Source organism: Felis catus, chromosome A2 (genome assembly GCF_018350175.1).
Source record: "Felis catus isolate Fca126 chromosome A2, F.catus_Fca126_mat1.0, whole genome shotgun sequence".
NCBI classification, from domain to species: Eukaryota; Metazoa; Chordata; class Mammalia; order Carnivora; family Felidae; genus Felis; species Felis catus.
Genome location: NC_058369.1, coordinates 126,802,929 through 126,828,314, shown reverse-complemented (window position 1 = coordinate 126,828,314; position 25,386 = coordinate 126,802,929). Strand labels below are relative to the sequence as shown.

Sequence of the window (25,386 nt, the reverse complement as noted above, 5' to 3'; positions counted from 1 at the left end):
ACAGAGGAAAAAATGTTAAAATTAAAATTCGGAAAGAATCTTTTTGTCTAACACAATCAATTAATTGAAAAAGCCAATTAAACGGGGAAAGCATTATGAAAGATTGCACACACATTTCAAATATTCATTTTCATTCATCAAACATATTACAAGGACAAGCCCTTTTCTTTGAGCAGAAGTTTGCAGAATGAGTTATACCACGTCTTCCTTATATAAACAACAAATGTACTCTGTGCAAAAAAAAAAAAAAAATTAAAGACACTTATGAAATAATCTCAGAGCAAAGTCTTCTAGATTTCTATTATTTTGCTCTGTTCTGCTTTTTTTAAATTATTATTTATTTATTTATTTATTTATTTATTTATTTATTTATTTATTTATTTATTTTGAGAGAGAGAGAGCGTGTGCGCATGAGCAAGGGAGGTGCAGAGAAAGAGGGAGTTGAGAGTCCCAAGCAGGCTCCATGCTGTCAGCAAAGAGCCAGCCACCTGGGCTCAAACTCACAAACCGTGAGATCACCACCTGAGCGGAAAATCAAGAGGCAGACGCTTAACTGACCGAGCCACCCAGGTGTTCCATCCTCTGTTCTATTTAATGTTATAGACCCTTTCATGGTTCTTGTAGAAAAAACTTCCCTTTTCACACTTTATGTAAGATCTAACTATATCATTTACAAAAACATTTACAACTGATATGATCAGATTTGGGAACAAACCACATTGACTCTTCTGCCATTTGCTTGTGGAAACAGAAATGCATACACACATTGGAAAGCAGCCTACTGGCATCTGGGTGGTTGTTAATCAATAGATTTTACCAAGGGAATGAGCAAATTAATATAGTTAGATGGATTAATATACATTAATAATAATATATTAATATTAATATAATATTAATATATAAATGAGATGTGCGGCCCTTTTATGATATATACACACATGTGTGCACCTGCACACACACAGACACACACACACACACACACACACACTCCCTGGTTTCTCAGAAGTGTAGATCCTAAGGAAGATCCTTGAGTTTTGATGGGAAACAGTGGTTGATTGAATACAAATGAAAGAAGCCAGGAGAGCAAGAGGATTTTATCTGAAAGAAGCCAAGAGGGCTAAAGGGGCTTGCTGGGTAACAAATTCACCCAAACTAAGAAGTTTGAAGCCACACCCATTTATTATCTCACAATTCCAGTGGATCAAGAGTCCAGGCTGGCTGAGCTGACTTACGGTCTCACAGGCTACATCAAGGGGCCAGCCAGGTTATGTTTCTTCCTGGAACTTGGGGTCCTCTTCCTTTTTTTATACTGATGAATTTAGAAATTTAAAGTTTATTTTTTAATATAATGTATTGATAAATTGGTTTCCATACAATACCCAGTGCTCATCCCAACAAGTGCCCTCCTCAATGCCCATCACCCACTTTCCCCTCTCCCCCACACCCCTTGAACCCTCAGTTTGTTCTCAGTATCCAAGAGTCTCTTATGGTTTGCCTCCCTTCTTCTCTGTAACTTTTTTTCCCCTTCCCCTCCCCCATGGTCTTCTGTTAAGTTTCTCAAGATCCACATATGAGTGAAAACATATGGTATCAGTCTTTCTCTGACTGACTTATTTCACTTAGCATAATACCTTCCAGTTCCATCTATGTTGCTGCAAATGGCATGATTTCATTCTTTCTCATTGCCGGGTAGTATTCCATTGTATATATAAACCACATCTTCTTTATCCATTCATCAGTTGATGGACATTTAGGCTCTTTCCATAATTTGGCTATTGTTGGAAGTACTGCTATGAACATTGGGGTACACGTGCCCCTATGCATCAGGACTCCTTATCCCTTGGGTAAATTCCTAGCAGTGCTATTGCTGGGTCATAGAGTAGTTCTATTTTTAATTTTTTGAGGAACCCCCACACTGTTTTCCAGAGTGGCTGCACAAGTTTGCATTCCCACCAACAGTGCAAGAGGGTTCCCATTTCTCCATATTGTCTCCAGCATCTATATTCTCCTGATTTGTTCATTTTAGCTAATCTGAGCAGCATGAGGTAGTATCTCAGTATGGTTTTGATTTGTATTTCCCTGATGAGGAGTGACATTGAGCATCGTTTCATGTGTCTGTTGGCCATCTGGATGTCTTCTTTGGAAAAGTGTCTCTTCATGTCTTCTGCCCATTTCTTCACTGGATTATTTGTTTTTCAGATGTGGAGTTTGGTGAGTTCTTTATAGATTTTGGGTACTAGCACTTTATCCAATGTGTCATTTACAAATGTCTTTTCCCATTCCGTTGGTTGCCTTTTAGTTTTGTTGTTTCCTCTGCAGTGCAGAAGCTTTTTATCTTGATGAGGTCCCAATAGTTCATTTTTGCTTTTAATTCCCTTGCCTTTGGAGATGTGTCAAGTAAGAAATTGCTGCAGCTGAGGTCAAAGAGGTTATTCCCTGCTTTCTCCTCTAGGGATTTGATGGTTTCCTGTCTCATATTCAGGTCCTTTATCCATTTTGAGTTTATTTTTGTGAATGGTGTGAGAAAGTGGTCTAGTTTCAATCTTCTGCATGTTGCTGTCCAGTTCTCCCAGCACCATTTGTTAAAGAGACTGGCTTTTTTCCATTGGATATTCTTTCCTGCTTTGTCAAAGATTAGTTGGCCATACATTTGTGGGTCCATTTCTGGGTTCTCTATTCCATTGGTCTATGTGTCTGTTTTTGTGCCAACACCGTACTGTCTTAATGATTACAGCTTTGTAGTAGAGGCTAAAGTCTGGGATTGTGGTGCCTCCTGCTTTGGTTTTCTTCCTCAATATTACTTTGGCTATTCAAGGTCTTTTGTGATTCCATACAAATTTTAGGATTGTTTGTTCTAGCTTCGAGAAGAATGCTGGTGCAATTTTGATTGGGATTGCGTTATTTATAGATTGTTTTGGGTAGTATTAACATTCTGACAATATTTATTCTTCCAATCCATGCGCATGGAATGTTTTTCCATTTCTTTGCGTCTTCTTGATTTCCTTCATAAGCTTTCTATAGTTTTCAGTGTACAGATCTTTTACATCTTTGGTTAGGTTTATTCCTACGTATTTTATGGTTCTTGGTGCGATTGTGAATGGGATCAGTTTAGTTCTCTTTCTGTTACTTCATTATCGGTGTATAAAAATGCAACCAATTTCTGTACATTGATTTTGTACCCTGCAACTTTGTTGAATTCATGTATCAGTTCTAGCAGACTTTTGGTGGAGTCTGTTGGGTTTTGCATGTAGAGTATCATGTCCTCTTGTGAAAAGTGAAAGTTTGACTTCATCTTTGCCAATTTTGATGCCTTTTATTTCATTTTGTTGTCTGATTGCTGATGTTAGGACCTCCAACACTAAGTTAAACAACAGTGGTGAGAGTGGACATCTTTGTTGTGTTCCTGATCTCAGGGGAAAAGCTCTCAGTTTTTCCCCATTGAGGATGATATTAGTTGTGGGCTTTTCATAAATGGCTTTTATGATGTTTAAGTATGTTCCTTCTATCCTGACTTTCTTGAGGGTTTTTATTAAGAAAAGATACTGTATTTTGTCAAATGCTTTTTCTGCATCTATTAGCAGGATCATATGGTTCTTTTCTTTTATTAATGTGATGTATCACATTGATTGATTTGCGAATATTGAACCAGCCCTGCAGCTCAGGAATGAATCCCACTTGATCATGGTGAATAATTCTTTTTATATGCTGTTGAATTCAATTTGCTAGTATCTTGTTGAGAATTTTTGCATCCATATTCATCAGGGATATTGGCCTGTAGTTCTCTTTTTTCTTTGCTTGGGGTACTCTTCTAAGCTCACATGAGTGTTGGCAGAATTCCTCGACTCCTAGAGGGCCCTGTGGCCCTCTCCATACACAGGTCACATGAGAGCAGGTTGCTTCTTAGAGACCAGTAGGAAGTGTTTCTCTCCAACCTGCTACAGCAGAGTCTTAGATAACATAATCATGGGAATGACCTCCCATCACCTTTGTCGTATAACACAACCTAATTAAGGGAGTACCATCCCATCAACTTTGCTGTTTTCTGTCAGTTAGAAGCAGGTCACAGGTTCCTTCCACACTCCCCCAGGGAGGAGATTGTCTGTAATGTGTATCTCACTTGGGGGTGGGGGTGGGGGGGAGGTCACCATAGGCTGTGTCTGCTCCAGGAAGGGAGGTGCTGGAAGAGCCTAGGAATTGACTGGTGGGGTGTGGGGGACAATGAGTTGGGAGAGACACAGGGAATTTAGGTAGCTAGCTAAGGGTCTGGGATTTGGGAGACACAAAGAAATTTATAGGGAACATTTTGTCAGTGTGGCATGATAATCCCTTGTACTCCGTCTCTGAGAATATTCTTCAGTAAAAATCCACACTGTTCTTCAAAAATTTTGGAATCAGGTGTGGGTTATTGTTTTTTCTTGGATTCTGTATAGTTGGTTAAAAGTTTAATTCTCAGACTGACAAAAATCTACTTCTCTTACAAATAGAAAACATGGCAAAGTTTTACTTAACTTTTTAAGGAGGAAATAGACAAATGGAAGAGCTGACAAAAAGAACACTTGAAAAATGGGGATGTAGCAATCAGTGGGAAAATGAAAGCAGAAATGAGAAAGTCTAGTTAGATATAAAATTGATGAACTTTCTCTAGAGCAATAATACCATAATATTTGGGGTTGTCCTCTATCAGGTCAAAACACACACACACACACACACACACACACACACACACACACACAGCCCACATTAACTTTCTATAAGTTAACTTCTAACTTTATGGGGCAGTTAAAATGGATGGACCTTCATCAGTTGTGGCTAGTTAGCCAAAGCAAGTTACATCCCCCAAGAGATCTTACCAGAAAATGGCATGATATTTTAAAATAAAAATCGCCCAGTTATATTTTGGCTAAATATTGTGCTACTTATGGCATAAAGATTAGGAGACACTTCATCATGCTTTTAAAGTGAAGAATGTATTTAGTTCACTATTATTACCAGTTTCTAGATAATGAAACAAAGGTTCAAATAAGTTCATCTAATTGGCAAAAGTTAGTCCAACTCTGTTCACTCTTTCCACTATAGCAGATAAAACTGTTCAGGTAAATACAATTTGTCTAATATAGGAGAACATCTGCTTTTTGTCCTTAAAATTTCAATTAAGTAGAAATTCACTGAGTTACTATGAGAACATAAGACTTCTGGAGTAGTAATCACATAGTGTTTCAAAAGGCATTTTTCTCACCAATCGTGAAAGCTTTTCACAGCTTTATCTTTACACAAGAAAGCTGATGACAGATCTCCTGAAGGTTTTGAACTGGCATGTGTATCTCTTGTTGACAACAATAAGGTATCCCATGTGGCATAAGAAAGGAAACTGAGTGGTGCATAAAGAGATTGCCGTCAGTGCCTGTACCTTCTTCATTAAAGGAAGAGAACGTTAGCTTTCTCCTTATGTGTCTGTCAAAGTCAACCAAAAGTCATGTCTCAACAACCATCTGAAATTATTCAAGATGTAGAAGTAGACGAAAAAGATGATAGGGTGCTTGTGCGGTATTGTGCTGGGCTCGACTTCCTACTGAATGAGCCATTTCACAAATCTTTGGAGGCAGAGGTTAATTTGTAGATTTTTGTCTAGTGAAAATGCAAATAATTTATGTTTAGTAGAACAGATAACTCCAAGGGTTATAGTTTATTGCCCTGTTGGACATTAACCAGTTTTGTATCTAACCCAGCAAACTTACCCAAACACTATGTCTAAATACCTTAGTTCCTGAGCGCTTTTTCAACTGGTTTTAGTATCTCACCACTACCCTCATTAATTAGTGAGTTCCAGAAACCTGCCAGGAATCTCTCATCAGCTTTTTTTTGCAAATGGACTCTTAGGCTGTGAAAAGCCGGCAGGTTTTGTTTCCAAAGGCACTGAGCAACAGAAGAGTGGGAAAGCTCTCAGGAGACACCAAACAATTGTGGCCACAGTTTCTCTTCCTCAGGGACTTTTCCATTTGAGGAACCCTAGTTGGAGATATAAGGTAAAAGAAAGCTAAATTCCCCACAATTGGACAAAATGTGTTCAAGTATCCGGACTATTCTTTCTATAAATCCATTCTCATTCCTTCTCCTCCATGTGACTCTGAACAGAAAAGAAATTTCAATTCTGAGACACAGACGCTTGTCATTACCCAGCTGGAGCAAATATAGAGGGTCACGTGCAGACCTTCCAGAACAGAGGCATGTCACAGTAGCGCATCGCCAGCCCGGGGCCACGTCTAACCACTGTTCCAGAAGAGTTTGTTAAGTGAATGAAAAAACAACTGTCAGGTCTCTCCCTGGGGAGTTTAAGTCAGAGAATTATTTTAAGTAGGGTAACCAATAAGCCAGTTTTGCCCAGGACGAGGGCTCTCCACAACACCTAATGCTAAAACAAGAAAAGTCCCAGGAAAACCAGGAAAAATTGGTCATCCTACTTAAGGCTTTCCAGTACTATCTGGGAGTCAACATTATGGCTCAGATGTTTTTGAACTGATTTGGTGGAATTTAGTTAAATTTACAATATTTTAGGAACAAAGCAAGTATCTCCCTACAATAAGTCGACAAAGCACAGATATTCCAGCTATTCACTTTATAACATTGCTCTCTGGATTTCTTCATGTCTCCCCTGACCCATGCCCATGCTAAAGGGCTCCTCTAAGCCCCACACACTCTTGGGCTGAAAATACTTAGGAAATCTGTCTTGACCAGGTAAAACACAATTTGGAAATTCATAATATGTTAAGAATGGAAAATTAATGTCTGCAACTTACTTTCAATGGTCCAAATATGCTATTTTAGATACAGATTTCAGCTTTTAAAATAGAGAGATATATATGGGGCCCCTGGGTGGCTCAGTTGGTTGACCATCCGACTTCTGCCTAGGTCATGATATCATAATTCATGAGTTCGAGCCCCACGTCAGGCTCTGTGCTGACAGCTCGGAGCCTGGAGCCTGTCTCAGATTCTGTGTCTCCCTCTCTCTCTGCCCCTCCCATGCTCATGCTCTGTCTCTCAAAAATAAATAAATGTCAAAAAAAAATTTTTTAATATAGAGGTATATAGAGAAAGCAATATGGGAAAATGCTAACAACTATTGATTTCAGGGGTAGGAATATGACTACAATTCATTTAATGTTCTTGGAATGCTTCTGCATGTTTAAAATTTTTGTTTTAAGTAAAAAGTTGGAGGCTGGAGGAAGAGTGAACCTGAACAACAGACCGTTTTCAGCAAATACTAGGAATTCCCATTAGAGGTATTACTCTCCTACACTGCCTTTGATAAAGTGATTTCAAACCTTTGCTTATATGCAAAGATTATGTGCACATTTTCCAAGCAGGAGACACTTCCACAAGTAAAAGGTAGAGTTAAGGAGTAGTACTTAGATATTTTCGGTAGATGCCAGTATGTTGAGTATGTGGGGTTCAGAGTCTCTGGCCATGGATATTATTACAATCTTTAAAAAAAAAAACAATGTGCTTTACTTTTGCTTCAACAGTAGTGATGACAGCAAGCCTAGAAGAGCAATCCAAGATCTTGTGTTATCAACATCAATACAGGTGTTCCTCTCCCTTTCAGAGGTGGCAACAAGATAAAAGTAGGGAAAGGGAAGCTGTTGGTGTAAATTTGGCTTAGGTTTGGCAATATATAGCAGAAAACCCAAGGTCGCAATGGCGACCTTGTGAATAAATCCACAAAGGTTTATTGTCTCATATGAGAAAATTGAGGTATAGTCTAAGAAGGTGTGGTGGCATCATTAAACTATCAGGGACCTATGTTTATTTTATATTTATGCTTTACTGTGCTCGGGGCATGGCCTCTACCCTCTTGATCCAATATGGCTGCTGTAGCTCCAGTCATCATGCCTTTATTCCAAAGGGAAAAAGAAAAATATTCCCCCTCATTGTTAGTTCCTTTTGAGTCTTCCTTACATATCACTGACCAGAAATAAGTTGTATGGCCATATCTAGATACAAGGGAGATTAGGAAATGTAGTCTTAAACTTAGCTAAGCACATTGCCCTACCCTTCTGACCCTCACACCTTGCCCAGTTATATAGCAGTTCTTTTAAAAAAAATTTTTTAATGTTTATTTATTTTTGAGACAGAGAGACACAGCATGAGTGGGGGACGGGCAGAGGGAGAGGGAGACAGAATCTGAAGCAGGCTCCAGGCTCTGAGCTGTCAGCACAGAGCCCGACGCAGGGCTCAAACTTACGCACTGTGAGATCGTGATCTGAGTCGAAGTCAGACACTCAACCGACTGAGCCACCCAGGCGCCCCTATATAGCAATTCTGATGTAAAAAAGAGAGAGAGAGAGAGAGAATAAACACTGGTAGGCATCTAGCAGTATAGACCATCATGGGCTTAGCTGCCCAGAAGATAAGCCAGTGGTCCCTCAGACAGATTCTCTAGACATTACTCTGCATATAATGTGTTCTACGTGGCTGGGGCTCTCGGGTGTGTATCCTGGCCTAGCTTCATGTGCTTCCCAGACCCTACACATAAGGCCTGGGAAGGTCAAAATAGGAGGCCAAGTGAAACTAGGAAGGATGCTCACCTGAAGCAGCTTAGCTTAGTGAAAAATTACAGCCCACAGAAGTCAAGTAGAGTTAAGTACTATACCCAAAGAGGAACCAAGATGCAAATGGAAGAAAAAGCAGCAAAAACAGTATTTTGGAAGGTTGACTCAGGGCAGAATAAGGAGTTAGGAAGTGGTCGAAGGTGATTCATAGTGTTAAGTGGCAAATCTACCCTGAAGCTTACCTTCATGTGGTCTAAGGTATTTCCCAAGCAAATGGGGCTGCTTAAAGGAATGCCACAGGACTAGAAATTTGGGAGAGGGGATCTATAATGTGTATTTCAAAGACAATGGGAAATAGTTACTGGTGCTGGATGCTCTTCTCTGGGCTGAATGCCATGTATATGGTTCCAAGTTTAGATCTTTACTAAAGTTCAGAACTCCCTGAGAAATAATAGGTCTTTATGCTGTTATCAAGCACTTCACCTGAGTGTGAATAGCACTGAAAGCTATTTCATGGAGTGTGGGATAGAGATTATCAGGACACTGAGCACCTGGGAGAGCAGGCAGAAAATGCAGAAGTGGAGGACAGAACCAGATCAAGGGGCAGGTCAGTCTGGCAGCTGCTCAAGGTGCCAACTCATTATAGTCACCAAGGTTTCACTGGAGTAGGAGGAAAGGTTCCAGTTAGCTCAGATATTTCATGTAGTTCCTTGCTTTATTAGAAACTATAATCGGTCCTGCTCTTTCCAATTCCCCCAAAGTAGAAGTGGACATTTGAAAAGAAATCCTCCCATAAGCCACTTATTCATCCTGTCCATCAGTGATGGAGTGTGGATAGGCTCACAGTCATATGATGAGGACAAAGTCAGGCAACGCTCTGGCACATGTCAACAGAGTGAGGGTTCTTCTACTTTGCTGTATATATTGTAACCCTCCAATACGCCACCCAAAATACTGATTCAGAAAAAAATAAAACCGAAGAATACAGGATCTACCAAAAAATGGAACATATTTGCTATTGTGAAAGTCATAAAAAGGTTTTTTTTTTTAATGTTTTTATTTATTTTTGAGAGAGAGAAGGACAGAGTGAGTGAGGGAGGGGCAGGGAGAGAGAGAGGGAGACAGAATCCGAAGCAGGTTCCAGGCTCTGAGCCATCAGCACAGAGCCCAATGTGGGGCTTGAACTCACAAGCTCTGAGATCATGACCTGAGCCGAAGTTGGATGCCCAACTGACTGAGCCACCTAGGCACCCCATAATATTTTTTAATAAAATTTTGCAACTATATTCATTTGTTATCCTTTATCATTAGGCATGGATAACTCTGTAGAGTTGAGTGGTGGGAAAACTGTGAAATGAAAGACATTTCTAAGGAAGTTAAAATATTATATTACATTTAGGCTAAATAATAAGCCCTAAATTTGGAAGAAAGGGACATACAATATTTTTAAGAGAAAATCAATTTCTTCCCTTCACCTACCAACTAAATGAATATGGAGCAAACATGGGAAGTCCATTGGTTTGGAGAAAGCCCACATTGCTAATCTGCCTTGGGCATCTCATGTCTGCATGCAGCCCCTGTTTACAATATCTAGTCCCAGTATTATTTTTTTCCTTTTAGTTCTGAGTGAATGCGTTTTATTCCTTGATTCAACAAGCATATCAAGTGAATGTCAACTGCATGTCAGGTGCTGTCCTAGGTACTCTCAAATATCATCACATTGTATCTTTACAAACAAAACTATTTGGATTTTCACGAATGAGAAAATGAGGTTCGTTTCAGAAGCTAAGTAACTTCCCAGAGATCCAGATACAATATTAATTAATGTATTTAATGAATTGGGTCTTTTTTTCCTTACCACATTCCAAAAGGGATTCAAGGCTTTTCATTTAAAAATTAAAGCCAGGGTGCCTGGCAGGCTTAGTCAGTAAAGCATGTAACTTTAATCTCTGGAGTTTTGAGTTCAAGCCCCACATTGGGTGCGGATTTTGCTAAAATAAATAAGTGAATGAATGCATAGATAAATAAATAACTCTACGTAGCCCTTTCTGTTTCATGATGGTTCATTGGACAGATGTGTTCACCTTGGCTGTCCCCTGGAAGCCCATGAAATTACAGCAGTGAGGTTATTATAAAGACACATGTAGTTACGGGGTCAAAGTGAATGAGAGAGGAAACATTCACAAGGCACATGGAGAGTGAAGTAAAAAAGCAGCTGATTAGATCAACCCAAAACAGGTGAGAGCCAAACACGCAGAGAGGAAGCCCGGAAGCAACCTGCCTCACAGAACTTCACAAAATCTCGGAGACAGGCAGCACCAGGTACCTTAAAATTGGAGTAAAATCAGAATTGAAAACAGGAAGATTGCTTGAAAATCTAGTAAGATGCAGTAGATCCCCCAGATCCCCTCCCCAGCCTCAGCAAAATGGCGTGGGTTGATTTTTAGAAAACAGGGAGCAGGAGGGACTCTGCCCCCAAACACTGGGCAGAGCTGAGGTTTAAGGTACGTGCTAGAAACAGGTGGGCTTGGGAAGCCTGTCCATTGAATCTGGAGATGTCCCAACAGTCCCTGCCATGTTGGGAGCCAGGTATTCCACCAAGAGACTGGGACTTCCTTCTCTGGGGATTCGAACCAGTCCTAGAAAAAAATTCCATGTATACTGACTTTGTAGGTTCTCCAGTGAAATGTCCCACCTGATGATGCCTCGGTGGAGCCTTCCATGAAGAGTTTGCATTCAGAAGTTAGTTATACACCTGGACAGATAGCCACGGATTGACATTGAACACTTGGGGAAAGCCTGTAACAAGGAAAAAGGGAGCCCCACACTAACAAACCGAAAGAAGAAACCTAGGGAAATAGGAAATGCGGAAGGAAGAAAACTTTGAAAAAACTCACTAAGACTCTCAAAGGAAAAGAAGATATTGTCCACAAGTCCCAAGAACAGAACGCTATAAAAAAGAAATTTTCAGGAAACAAGAGAGTTGCAGTATATAGCTGAGGAGTGTGATAAACAGATTTCCAAAAGTGTCCTGATAAGATCTCCATCCCCTAGTGATACAAATGCTAACCTCGATGCTGCTGTGGTGGAGGGACTTCAGGTCTTAAGAGAAGAAGATGATCCTGGATTATCAAGTAGGGCCAGTGTAATCACATTAGCCCATAACTGCAGAAGAAAGCAAGAGACTAAGTAAGAGATTTGAGGTGTAAGAGGGTGTGCACTATAGGGGCCTCATCAAAGGATCTAGAATCAGAATGTCTTTGGACTACACAACTGAAAAGCTGGAACCCAGCAGCGAATGGAGCAAAGTCTTCAAAAGTCTATATAAAACTTAGTCTAGTCTAGAATTCTATAACTGGCCAAATCACCCGTTAAGTGTGATGGTAGACCAATGACATTGTTGGACAAGTTAGCTCCCATAAATATGCTTCCCAGCATCTTTCCCAAAACAGAACTTAAACCAAAGGTGAGAAAGAGACAGGATGGAGGAGCCATGGGAAGGGGGAGAAAGGGGTAGAGATGTGGTCTTATGAAAAGCTTTATAAAAATATCAGACCCTTAAAATTTGATTAAGATAATTTTTAATAACATACATTGCAAAAATATGAAAAGAAATAAATGAGGAAATGGAGTGAAGAAAATAACCTGGGGTAAATTTAGTACTCTCAGATACATACTGTCTGGCCTCAATTCCAAGAGCTGGATCACAAATTTGGCTCCATTCTTCCAAGATACTGGGACAATAGAAATACACAATCAGTTATAAGATTTATAGTGTCCATAGGACAAACACACCACAGATGTTCAGCAGAAATGCAGCTTTTCCTGATACCTGAGACAAATTTCTCCCGTGGGCTCTCATAAAAAGGACACTGCATGATGTTGCAGTCGGTGTCCTTGAAACTATCCCAACGATATTTACAACAGTAAATTTTGCGTTGTTTTTTCTTATGTCCATCAAAATAGGCAGATGGCAAAAAATGGAAACACAATTTAGTACAAGTCCCAGAGCCAAAAGTACGTGTTCTGAGGATAGTGTTTAGAAATGGGTGTCCTTCAGTCCTCAGTAAACATTGCTTCTCACAATCTAGGCTTTTTTTTTTCCTTGCATCTCCATATTTACCCCAGGTTGGTGTTTAGAAACAAGAGGCAGATCAGACAAACTCAGGTAGGTAAAGGGTCTGAGATTTGCCCTACTGTCACTCACCAGGTGGCCTGCCACAGTTTCATGGATGCTGACAAAAGATACAGGACTCCTGGGTCAGAGACAAAGGACTCTATTATAGTAATAACATTAGTCAAAGTATCAACATTTGTGCTGGCTCCCAGGGTAACACAAAGAATGCCAGATAATACCTGCTAGTACTCTGCATTGCATTACAGAGAGGAGCCCTTAGCGTAGAAAATTACATCTTTTATAATGAGAAGTAAGTCTCCTTTTTGTACTTGAGAACGACACTGTGTATGCCAAGCAAACTTGCTCTTTGCTCCAGAGGCAGATGCTTTATCTTCCAAGGCTGTTCACTATATAACATCCTTGAAAGGGCTGTCCAGAACAAAAGTAGTCAGTGCCTCTCCCTGCGAAAGAAGTGCAAGTTGGACAGAAATGCAAGAGAGCCATGGGAACTGCCTCCCAACAATGGGCGGGACCGAAGAATGCCAGACGGCAAACTTCAAGAGGAAGAAGTCTCAGGAGAAGTCTGGGGAGTCCCAAAGATGCATCCCAAGCCTCAACAAGACATGAAGTTCAAATCATAACAACAGCTGCCATTGGTATAAACAGCTGGAGCAGAAAGTGTGCACTGTGCAGAACACAGTCTAGTGCAGCCACATGTATCTAAGGAATCATGTTTGGGTCGCCATTGGAAGAAGTCCCAGAAAATCTACATAATTTATCGTTGCTGCTTACACCAGTTACAGGGTCCGTGTAGAAATGGCTGCAATTTCAGAGACATGGAGAAAAGGAAGATGGTGTTCCTGGTCACCTCAGGTCCAACAATGAGGTACATTTGTGAAAATAAGTGAAACCTCACTTAAAAATAGAGTGGGCAAGCCCTGCAGGGGGCACTCATATACATACCACTCCTTGCAGCCTGCTTACCAACAGAAAGAAGAAACAGAATCCCTTGGAAAAGGGAGGGCAAAGGGACTTTGCACATAGGAATTTGTCTCCTGCCTTTAAGAAAAGTAAGGGAGATCCAACAAAGCACCAACCACCACCACCTGGAGCTCCTGTTCTTCTCAAACGAACTTTTGTTCAGAACAGCCCTCCCTGGCATCCTCCTAAACCTAAAAAAAGCTCACCTTCCCTTTGTGTTGTTGGACTTGCCTATGGTTCGCCACAGCTTGCATGTCCTGAATTGTGATTTCTCTGTTATCCCCACAGAAATTCATTTTGCTGGTAAAACTGGCTATTTCATTTTGAAGGTTGGCACATTTTAGCTAGGCAGAAGAGTGACCCCATAACGTCCACATATGGGGTGCCAGAAACCACCAGGTCAAACTGACCAAATAATCCTGGAATTTTCCAGGAATCAACATGTTTTTTGCTATATCACATGCACAGTTCTCCAGCCCGTTCTGTCTTCAGTATTACTTACCAGCAGGTCATGTCTCCACTTCATTTCCATTAGGCCCAGACGTTCCTTACTGAATATCTTCCATGGCACCAGCCTTGCTATTCCATTCAAAACATTTACCTGCCTCTGAAATGGCAACCTCCCAACTAAAAATCTCCCTTCTGGCTAATCGTGAGTCCTGGTATTCCATCTCCTGAAGGAACCAGCCGAATGAAGTCTCATTCTGCGCTGTCATGAGGACAAAGGTCCTCTCTCGACCAGCCGAATGAAGTCTCATTCTGCGCTGCCATGAGGACAAAGGTCCTCTCTCGGGAATCACTGCAAGGCAGTGACCCGTCGCCAAACCGCCTGCTGCTAGTTTTGCTTTTACTCTCTATTCTCCTTTTCACCTATGGGGAAGCCTGGAAACTGGAGACATATGTAAAATATTTACTAGATCCTAATGATAGGATGTGTATGTGGAGTGATTGGGGCCCTTATATTAATCATGGGATGAGGGGACTTTGCCAGAGGAAATTGATAGGGGGTTTTCAATCACCTTGTATTGGGTTCATTTATAATCAGAAATATTATTCTGTAAGTCATCTTACTAGTACTAGATATACTGCATGGAAAGTTCCTTGGAAATTAGTCAAAGATATGTTTAGATGTTGCCCCTGGCCAAGATATTGCAATGCATTGTGTCCTAAGTTTATGACTAATCCTAAAGGTTGCCATTGTGAAGTGTACAATGGATTAGAAGACAACCTGTACCCTAATGTGTATAAATAAATTGTAAAACTCTGACTGCGTCAATATGAACACAACAACATTGTAAAGCTTCTTAAAAAAGTTATCATGACCCTAAGAACCTGGTGAACTTTACACAAGAATTGTAATAAGATAAATGACCCTGTTTGTGACATTGTTAAAGATTTCTTTTCATTGTATCTACCTTATGTAAACTGAGGAAATAACCTTTGAGGAACTTTCTGTGAACTTTGTACCTTCCCCTTTCCCTGAAAATAATCATGTTAGACTATATATGTCGGTACACTCATGCCTGCCTCATGCCTATCATGTAGAATTAGTTATCCCCCACCTGTTAAGACTCCGGTCCCCAAGTGATAAATAACTCCTTCGCTACCTACAATAAAGGCTGATGTGCAGAAACTGAAGTGTGACTTCCTTCGCCGACGTCCACCCATCCCATCAGGAACCCTGACTGCTGGAGCTGGTCTCCGGCAAGTGGCGCCCGAACAGGGACCTGAATTGGGTAAGTATATTAAGGTAATTTCGGGGTGGAATAGGAGCTTGAGACAGGGTGCTGCAGACCCCTCTATCTTATATAGAGTGAGAGATCTCAAGAACTAAGTAAGTATGGGTAACTCAGAGTCCAAAGAGAGACGATTGTTCATTGATATTATTGTTCATATGCTTAGACAAAGAGGAATAAAGGTAAGTGGATCACAAATTTCTAGATTTTTGCATTTCGTGCAAGAACAATGTCCTTGGTTTCCAGAAGAGGGAACTGTAAATGTGGAAACCTGGGAAAAGGTAGGGCAGCAATTAAAAACTTATTATACTTTACATGGGCCAGAGAAGGTTCCTGTAGATACTTTTTCTCTCTGGAATTTGGTTAGAGATGCCTTAGATCCTGTACATGAGAGTACCAGGTTGGATACTAAAGTTGCAACCTCCTATGGGACCATGCCCTCGAGTTCGAAGGCAGTTATGGCCATGGAAGCCCAAGAAGATTCAGATCAAGAAGGGAATGATATTGATTTAGCTGATAAAGAGATTAAATATGAAATGGAGAAGCAAGGGGAAGATTATCCCCCTCTAGAAAAATTGACCCTTAAGTCATCTTCAAGAAATAATGTCCCACCTGGAGATTTTATAATTAATGATCACCCTAGACCTCCAGGGAAATTGCCTAATAAAAGTTGTGTCTCCTTAATGCAAAAAACTAAGTTACAGGCTATTGAAGCAGGAGACATAGACTTCTCATTGTGTTTTCCAGTAACATATGGTCTACAGAAGGAATCTGATCCGAGGGCTGGGGATCCTCAATGGACTCCTGTTCCCTACAAACTCATAAAAGAGCTAAAAATGGCATGTTCAGCTTATGGAGTCAGTGCTCCTTATACCTTAGCATTAGTGGATTCTCTTACAGACTATTGGATGACTCCTTTTGATCGGACTCAGATAGCTAAGAGTTGTCTTTCTGGTGGTCAATACTTGTTATGGAAAGCAGAATAGAAAGAGCAAATCAAACTTTAAAAACATTTATATCTAGATTGCAAGCCTCTGACTTCAAGTATAACTCTCCTCACCACATTCTTACTCATGCTCTATTTGTTCTTAATTATGTTAATCTAGGACATGATGATCTTAATAATATGCAACGACACTGGGAACCAAGAAATACTGTCAAACCTACAGTAATGTGGAAAGACCTTTTATCTGGTAAATGGAAAGGGCCTGACATTTTGCTTACTTCTGGCAGGGGATATGTTTGTGTCTTTCCTAAGGAAGCTGATTCTCCACTTTGGTTACCAGATAGGCATATTAAATATGTAAATTCCTTTCCCAGTAAAGTACCTGTAACCACTAGAAATGAACAAGAGCAGGAAACGGCGCAATTGTGACAAACCTCCTGTTGCAGAATTTAAAAGGCTCTCACTGGAGAAACCTAATCTTTTTCGCCTCAAGACAGCGGCCACCTTGGCTGCCCCCCCTCCAAAACGGGGACAGCTTAAGAAGTTGGCTGCTCAGGCTAAACACTTGGTTTTAAGCCAAGGCTGCACACTCAGTCCTTCTGTTTTGTTCGTTGCTATGCTATCAATCCTCGCGTGTCAAGTAAGTACCTGTAGTGCAGAACAATTCTGGGCTTTCTTTCCTAATCCTCCTCACTTTCATCCAGTAACCTGGGATGATAATACTACACATTTTATTGTTAATAATACTGTTATTATGGAAGGTCCAAAAATCGTATACTCTGATTCTCATACTACTCCAACTATTAATTATAATTATACCTACTTGGGAACTTCGCCTTCTATGCCTATTTGTTTTTCTATCCCTACTGTTTGGCCATACTCCCAAAACTTTCCACAATGTGTCGGACTCCAAACCACAGGTATAATTTTTGACCATCCACCACCATCTAAATTTGAATCATCATCTACGAGAGGTAAGCAATCAGAAGAGAGGCATTTACAAATGGTTCGCCTTATAGCACCGGGGATTAAAGCAACTCCGGTAAGAAAATGGCCTTTCGATAATTACTCTCCTTTTTACCTACCTCACCCTCTTGGCCTACCAGACTGCTCTCAAAAGTTTTTTAGACTTATGCCTAGTGCTCCTTATTGGGTTTCTTGTTATTTTAATTCTACTCGGCCACAAATTCTGCAAGCCATGGACGGGATTACACGCATTTTTGATTGGACTAGTCCTGATCCTTTTGCAGATTATAAGCCTTATTTTAGAAACAAGACAAATTATAAAGGGTGGGATCAAACTCTTCTACCCGATCCAATAAATGTAAATAGAATTTCTACTTCCGGCTGGGTAGCTCCAGTTTTAACTGCAGTAGTGAAAGGACAAACTTACCTCCATAAATATCTTTGGCAGGCTACGGCCGCTTCACATCCAATAACTGCAAGTTATTTTTCTAATAATCAGACTACCTTTGCGAATTATTCAGTGACTACTTGTGTGCAGACGCCTTATGCTTTGCTTGTGTCTCCAACGGCGTACTCCTTAAGCTTTATAATGGACCCAAAAACAAAACTTATAACTACTTCCTGTAAAGAGTGTATTTTAACTAACTGTATGCGCCCCGAACTGAAAGCGAAAGCGTTTGTTTTGCTTCGGCAGCCACCTTACATTATGGTTCCTGTTAATGTTACAGACAGTTGGCACGAAAATTCGGGTTTAGAGGCTCTCCAAAAATTAGATTCACTGATGCGTCCCAAAAGATTTATTGCAGCATTGATTTTAGGCATTACAGCGCTTATTACTATTGTAACATCGCTGACAGTTTCGACCATCGCCCTCGCACAGGAAGTTCATACAGCACACTTTACTAATGAACTTTCGAAAAACGTAACCACAGCACTTACCACCCAAGAAATTATTGATCGAAAATTGGATGACAAAGTAAATGTTCTTGAAGAAGCGGTAATGGCTATTGGACAAGAAATATTAACTTTAAAAATTCAATTGTCTTTGCGATGTCATTCTGATTATAAATGGATCTGCGTAACACCCTTACGTGTAAATGAATCGGAGCATAATTGGGAAAGAGTGCAGAGTCATATTCTAGGAGTCTGGAATCATTCTGATCTGGGCATAGATTTAAGTAAGTTACATAAACAAATTTCAGATATCAATCATGCCTCAGAGGAATTCTCCCCTGAAGGCATAGCACAATCTCTATATGATAATTTTTCTTCATGGGTATCTGGATCCTCACTGACCACTTTGTTGATTAATGTCGGTGTGGCTCTCTTAGTGTTATTAATATGTCTCCTCTTAATTCCAGTCTTCTTCAAAGTCCTCGCCCGAAGTCTCCAAAAGCTAACTGCTGAAGTTCAACTGCTTGCTTTAAAAAATAAAAAAGGGGGAAATGAAGGAACCAGCCGAATGAAGTCTCATTCTGCGCTGTCATGAGGACAAAGGTCCTCTCTCGACCAGCCGAATGAAGTCTCATTCTGCGCTGCCATGAGGACAAAGGTCCTCTCTCGGGAATCACTGCAAGGCAGTGACCCGTCGCCAAACCGCCTGCTGCTAGTTTTGCTTTTACTCTCTATTCTCCTTTTCACCTATGGGGAAGCCTGGAAACTGGAGACATATGTAAAATATTTACTAGATCCTAATGATAGGATGTGTATGTGGAGTGATTGGGGCCCTTATATTAATCATGGGATGAGGGGACTTTGCCAGAGGAAATTGATAGGGGGTTTTCAATCACCTTGTATTGGGTTCATTTATAATCAGAAATATTATTCTGTAAGTCATCTTACTAGTACTAGATATACTGCATGGAAAGTTCCTTGGAAATTAGTCAAAGATATGTTTAGATGTTGCCCCTGGCCAAGATATTGCAATGCATTGTGTCCTAAGTTTATGACTAATCCTAAAGGTTGCCATTGTGAAGTGTACAATGGATTAGAAGACAACCTGTACCCTAATGTGTATAAATAAATTGTAAAACTCTGACTGCGTCAATATGAACACAACAACATTGTAAAGCTTCTTAAAAAAGTTATCATGACCCTAAGAACCTGGTGAACTTTACACAAGAATTGTAATAAGATAAATGACCCTGTTTGTGACATTGTTAAAGATTTCTTTTCATTGTATCTACCTTATGTAAACTGAGGAAATAACCTTTGAGGAACTTTCTGTGAACTTTGTACCTTCCCCTTTCCCTGAAAATAATCATGTTAGACTATATATGTCGGTACACTCATGCCTGCCTCATGCCTATCATGTAGAATTAGTTATCCCCCACCTGTTAAGACTCCGGTCCCCAAGTGATAAATAACTCCTTCGCTACCTACAATAAAGGCTGATGTGCAGAAACTGAAGTGTGACTTCCTTCGCCGACGTCCACCCATCCCATCAGGAACCCTGACTGCTGGAGCTGGTCTCCGGCAATCTCCCACAGTAACAACAAAATCAATTTTGAAGGAAGGCACATCAGCCTTAAATCACTGCCCATCAAGAGTAGAGATATGTCCAGTGGTCTGTTGGTATATCATGGGAGGGAACTGGGAACCTGATTTTTTATTTGTAGTGTTTTCCAGTCTCCCTGGTATTTATAAACACCTCCACCATGATGGATTTCAAGCTACCAGACTGACATCAGTTAAACACGGACTTGGGAACAGATGCATACAATTTCCAATAAGAATTAGCTTCAGCACATCACAAATATGCCCCAAAGACTTCTCACTTCCAGATTGACTATCCTATGCAGGAGCTGTGGAATTTGACAGTGCTGGAGTTTGAGGGGGGAAAAGAGGGGGGCCATAAAAAAACACTAATTTTTAAAAGCCAATTTGTGTTTAAGTGGAAGGAAAGTCTCTTTTTCTGAGACTTTTTTTGCCTGTGAAAATTGTTTTCAATCTCTCTCTCTCTCTGTCTTTGATGTGCGTTGATATTCGAAGAATCACTCAGGTTGAACTCAAGACTGTCAGAATGGTAAGATGTGCCTGTAAGCTTAATGGTCAGTGATGGTTTGCAGGTCATATAAAACTGAGATAAATTTGGCTTCAGTCAAGTATCTTTTGGTGCCTCCAGTGCTCTCACGATTTCTGCCTATTTCCAAGAGCTTCCCACGGCCCAATTTCCTGTCCTTGCTGGGTTCTAAATTTTCCTTTCTTCTCATGTGAAGTAATTCTGTGTGCTTTTCTCCTGGTTGACCTGGATGTAGAATCCAGTTCCTTTTTCTTAATTCCTACCTAATCCACAGAAAAAAAAAGGAGGAAGGGAAAAAAAATGGGAGAAGGGGAGGATGTGAGCCACTGCTAAACACATTTTTGAACTTTGCTACAGTAGAATTCTGTGTAAAGACCCTTACAGATCTAGCGCTGTCTGCTAATTTTACAAGCAAGCTTTATCCAAGACCACATTCAAATTAGCGGTAGATTTTGATTGGTTTAATGCACCTTCCTTGATAAACATTGATTGAGCACCAACGTGTGTACCACACCTTTGTGTTTGATCCTCTTCTCGGTTAATGAGCAATACCTCATTCTTTCCATTAAGGGGCTCACAGCTGCATGCGCCAGGTCAAGAAGCATCATAAAAGATTTTTCCCATCACAAAACCTCTAGAGCTTTTCTTGCATTTTACAAATCAGGAAGCCAGAGTTTCAGAGCAACAGAGTAGTTTGAAATGAGGTACGCACAGAATTAAGCCATAGAAAAGAAGCTCATACCCAAGTCTTTCTTTACCCTCCTAGTTTTGTGTGTTCTGCACCAACGTGTGCCCTTTCATTATGCTATTCCTTCCTCAACTGGGTAACCAGAAAGTGGGTGAATGATTGGATCAGCTTGTATTTTTCCTTTAGTTTTTATTCTCAGACTTCTTACATAAGAATTCCTACATTTCTACAAGTTTTTGTTTGGTACAGTGAAAGCTCTATGTACTTTTTTCTCATTGACTTTAATATTTGCTTTGATTTGGACTACTTTGTTTGGGGCTTCATATTCTAAGATTTTATTATAAGTTTTCCAGTACAATCTGAAACCAGAAGATGGGAAAATGCTCTCCCTATAATGCTTATTTCAAATGCACTGTGGGAAGCAGAGTCAAGCAAACTGGACCTTGTGTACCAGTCCCCAGAGGCACATAACATTTCTAAATGTTCTGAACAAAACCATAGGTAATATGCAGCATCTCCAGAATGCTCATAAGGATACATCTTCTATCCCCTCCTAGTCTTCCTCTTTCCAGCCTGGAGCCTCATGTTTTGTTAGACCTCATATGCAACACCCAAACTCCAGGATCTTATGAAGTACATGTCATTTTTTTGAAATCACTTCATCCACACAAAAAATTAACTTTTGGAAGAAATCAAATTAAGTCTATTTTATGCATCCTTTTATAGAAGTAAAAGTTGTTTTAATTCCTCAAGGAGGTCTTGAAAACACACACAAAAATATTATATTGCACGTAGGCAATTCTAAAATTGTAGTATTACGGTTATGTTCTCTGTGACAAAGCTTCAATAATGCCAGAAAGTGTTATTCTTTGCCAAGAGAATTTCTAGCCACTTTCAAATTCCCAGCAACCTCTAACTGCAGAGGGCAAGAGTAGAAAGCTTGATGGGAAGATAGCTAGTCCAACCAGATTTATGTCTGCATCTGTCCAGATCTTCTTGGGCTGCTAATTCCACAATAAACAATCGCTGTCACGTATTAGGGATTTACTCTTTGCCTTTTTACTGGTCTGAGGCCTTAACATTGATTGTCTTATTTAGTGTACCCAACAGATTTTGTGGTGGGTACTAGAATATCCAATTTGTAGCTGCAGAATGCACAGCTAATAAAGGAGTTGCTTGTAGATCTAACCACATATACCCAAGCATTAATATCCCTAACATATAATCTTATAAATCAGTTAATATGGACAATTGAAAAATAAACAAAAGACACAAACATGAAATTCACAAATGAAGAAATACATAGAGCCAATAAACACATGGCAAGATATTCACCCTCACTAGAATCTACCAAAATTGCCTAAGTAATTAAAAGAGCTCATCAGCTTTGGGACACTTCTTGATAGAATTGCTTAAAGAAAAAAAATTTATTCCATATAGAGAGGATCATTTAAATTAACATAATTAAGCCCCACAAGATGTGCTCGAGAACTCTGGAAATTACAGACTGTTAAAACTCAATCAGTGGAACCAGGATGTAGTAGATGTATTTCTCCCTATTCCTCCTTTATGCACAGCCAAAGCCCAAGGCATTATATAAAACAAACATCAGAAGGCTCTAAAAGGTGGAAAGAAAAAGGAAACCTATCTAGAGACCTTGAGACCCAAGGAACTACATGATGGTAATCTTTTTATGTGATATATTCTGGACTGAATGCTAGAGAAGCAACCTAGAAATGCCAATGGCAGCAAAGGAAAGCCAGCTCTCTTTAGACAAAGGAGCAGAAAAGTGGCAACTTAGAAAGAAAGCAAACTTTTGGACAATAACCACCCTACTCTAACCAAATACCACAGAAGAAAACATGGCCCCACTACCACCCATGCCAGGAAAGGCAGAGTGGGGAGCCTGGACTTCTACCCTCCACTAGCTGTAAGGAGGCACCTCCATGTGGGGAGCCTAGGCTTCCACTTCCACCCAGTGGTAATGAGGCATCCCTCTCCCTCCCTGCCAGAGTCTAAAGAAGCCAAGGGGAAGCAGAACCTCTTACTTACCACCATCCAGTTGTAACAAGGCTTTCCCCTCCCTTTCTGGGTGTCAGTATTGATCATTTGAGGGACAGTAACAGGTGCCCTCCATCCCAGCCAAAGTGATGCAGCAAAGCCTAGCAGGGGCCAGCACCCCTCCCCCCACCAGCACTGACAAGGAGCCCCTCCCCTCCCCTCTTGCCAACTGAGGCTGAGTGGGGAACTGCACTTTCACTACCCACCTAGCAGAAACAATCCCCCCATCTCCCCACCAGCCTGGTGTCAGAGGAGCTCTGCTAACACAGAAGATTTAAATGTGATCCAGAGTCTCATAATATGACACCCCAAACATACATAGTACAAAATTAAAAATCACTTACATCAGGATTCCTGGGTGGCTCAGTTAAGTGTCTGACTTCGGCTCAGGTCATGATCTCACAGTTCTTGATTACCAGCCCCACATCGGGCTGTCTGCTATCAGCACAGAGCCTGCTTTGGATCCTCTGTCCCCCTCCGCCCCTCCCCCACTCACGTTCGTTCTCTCTCTCAAAAACAAATAAAATATTAAAAAAAATAAAACTAACCTTGGGGCGCCTGGGTGGTTCAGTTGGTTGAGCATCCGACTTGGGCTCAGGTCATGATCTCATGATGGGTGAGTTCGAGCCCTGCATCGGGCTCTGTGCTGACAGCTCAGAGCCTGGAGCCTGCTTCAGATTCTGCATTCCCCAACCCCCCCTCCGCCCCACCCCTGCTTGTGCTCTGTCTCTCTCTTTCAAAAATGAATAAACATTAAAAAAATTTGTTTTAATAAAAAAATAAATAAATAAAACTAACCTTAAAAAAAAATCAAGAACCAGGAAAAATCTCAACCTGAATGAAAAAAGACAATAGATGCCAATACCAAAATCACACAGATGTTGGAATTACCAAATGAGAATTTTAAAGCAACCATAGTAAAAATGCTTCAATGAGCACCTACGAACATGCTTAAAACACATAGAAAAATAGAAAGTTTCAGCAGGAAGACTTCTCAGAGGCCGTGCCCCTGAATAATTCCAGGGGAACTGTTCCACCATCTTCCTCTTCAGTGAGGCAGAACTGCTTCAGGGAGGCAACTCCTCCCTTCGGGAGGCACCTTCCTCTAAGCTGTCTCGTCTACGCTCACCCCTGTTCCCAATTGCCTTTCCCCTGCTTTGCAAAGGAAACGCACTATGCTTCTCTCTACAGTCACTTTCCTGGGATGTAAAAATCTCCCAACACTAAAAGAAAATGACAATTCAAATAATGGTTTCCTGGACTCTCGAGGCAGATAACAAATCCTTTTGCAAGATGGGTAGCTTTCATACCTTTGTTTTCAACAAAAGTGAAGGAATTCGAGCAGTGGTAGGGCCTGCTGGTCATCCCTGAATGCCTCTTTGGGCATTTTTGTAATAGATGCTCATGCATCCCAGCAGGGTTTGGGGCTCACTCAACTAAAGACAACCTTTCCTAGCAACAAGGTATGGATGGCTATGTGATTAAGTTCTTGCAGGCAGGGTGTGAGAAGTGATGCGTGCTGGTTCTGTGTCTTGATCTTAAAATGACCAGAGATGAGCTCCCCTCTCTCTCCTTTCCTGAAAGCTGGATTCTGGAAGTGATGCAGGGGGGGCTAGCTTTGACTATGAGGACAAGGGCCACATCCTAGGCTACACTAGGTGTAAGGTGTTTGGTCCCTGGATGTCCTGCAAGTTCAGAACCACCTCTCTACCCAGACTGACACCCTTTCTAGATTTTCATATGAAAGAAAAACTTCTATCCAGTTCCATCCACTGAATTTTGTTGCTATTGTTCATTTTCTATGGTAGCACAGTATATATTCTGCCTGCTATATCAGTTAAAAATAATTGAGTGTATCATTAAAAATAATTTTTGATAGATCACTTCAGAGTCCCGAGAATTGAGTGACTTTGCAATAACAAAGCTTTCATTTTTATCTAATTAGGTTTTCTATAAAAATGAAAAAGAGAAATAGAATCAGTACTGAACCACGTCTCATTCCAAAAAGAATTGATGTTTATCCATAGATCCATAAGCCGGCTGATGGAAAGCCCATCCATTTCATTAAGGAACATATTTCCTACAAAGTTTTGCTCTTTATGTTTAAAATTTTTCAAATGTCTACTTTAGCTTTGATCATTTGTTAACTGATAATGAATGTAATGATAATTCAGTTCAAAACAACCTTTTAACATTTAAAATCTTATGGTCATGGAACATTTTTAAAATTCCATTTCATTTTATATACACGTTTTGCTCAAGCATAAAAATATAAATTACATTAGTATAAAATTATGTGAAAGAACAGAAGCAAAAAGAACAC

The 25,386-nt window shown here is 40.4% G+C and overlaps 1 protein-coding gene across 8 annotated transcripts; it reads left to right on the top strand.

Annotated features, from left to right (window-relative positions):
- The first annotated feature begins 9,743 nt into the window (after window positions 1-9,743).
- On the top strand, window positions 9,744-19,696 carry LOC111559530 (endogenous retrovirus group K member 7 Env polyprotein-like). Of its 8 annotated transcripts, XR_006594416.1 has the most exons (4): window positions 10,486-15,380; window positions 16,487-16,573; window positions 16,701-17,300; window positions 18,654-19,696. XR_006594416.1 is itself a non-coding variant. In XM_045052617.1 (2 exons), exons 1-2 carry the CDS (start codon window positions 17,459-17,461, stop codon window positions 18,779-18,781), a joined length of 1,140 nt encoding a protein of 379 aa, XP_044908552.1. In that variant the 5' UTR covers window positions 17,335-17,458; the 3' UTR covers window positions 18,782-19,696. The 8 variants fall into 8 exon arrangements, 2 of the variants coding, with proteins under 2 accessions (XP_044908552.1, XP_044908551.1); XR_006594414.1 differs by having other exon boundaries at window positions 9,806-15,380; window positions 16,487-17,300; XR_006594415.1 differs by lacking the exon at window positions 10,486-15,380 and having other exon boundaries at window positions 15,395-16,573.
- The last annotated feature ends 5,690 nt before the right edge of the window (window positions 19,697-25,386 follow it).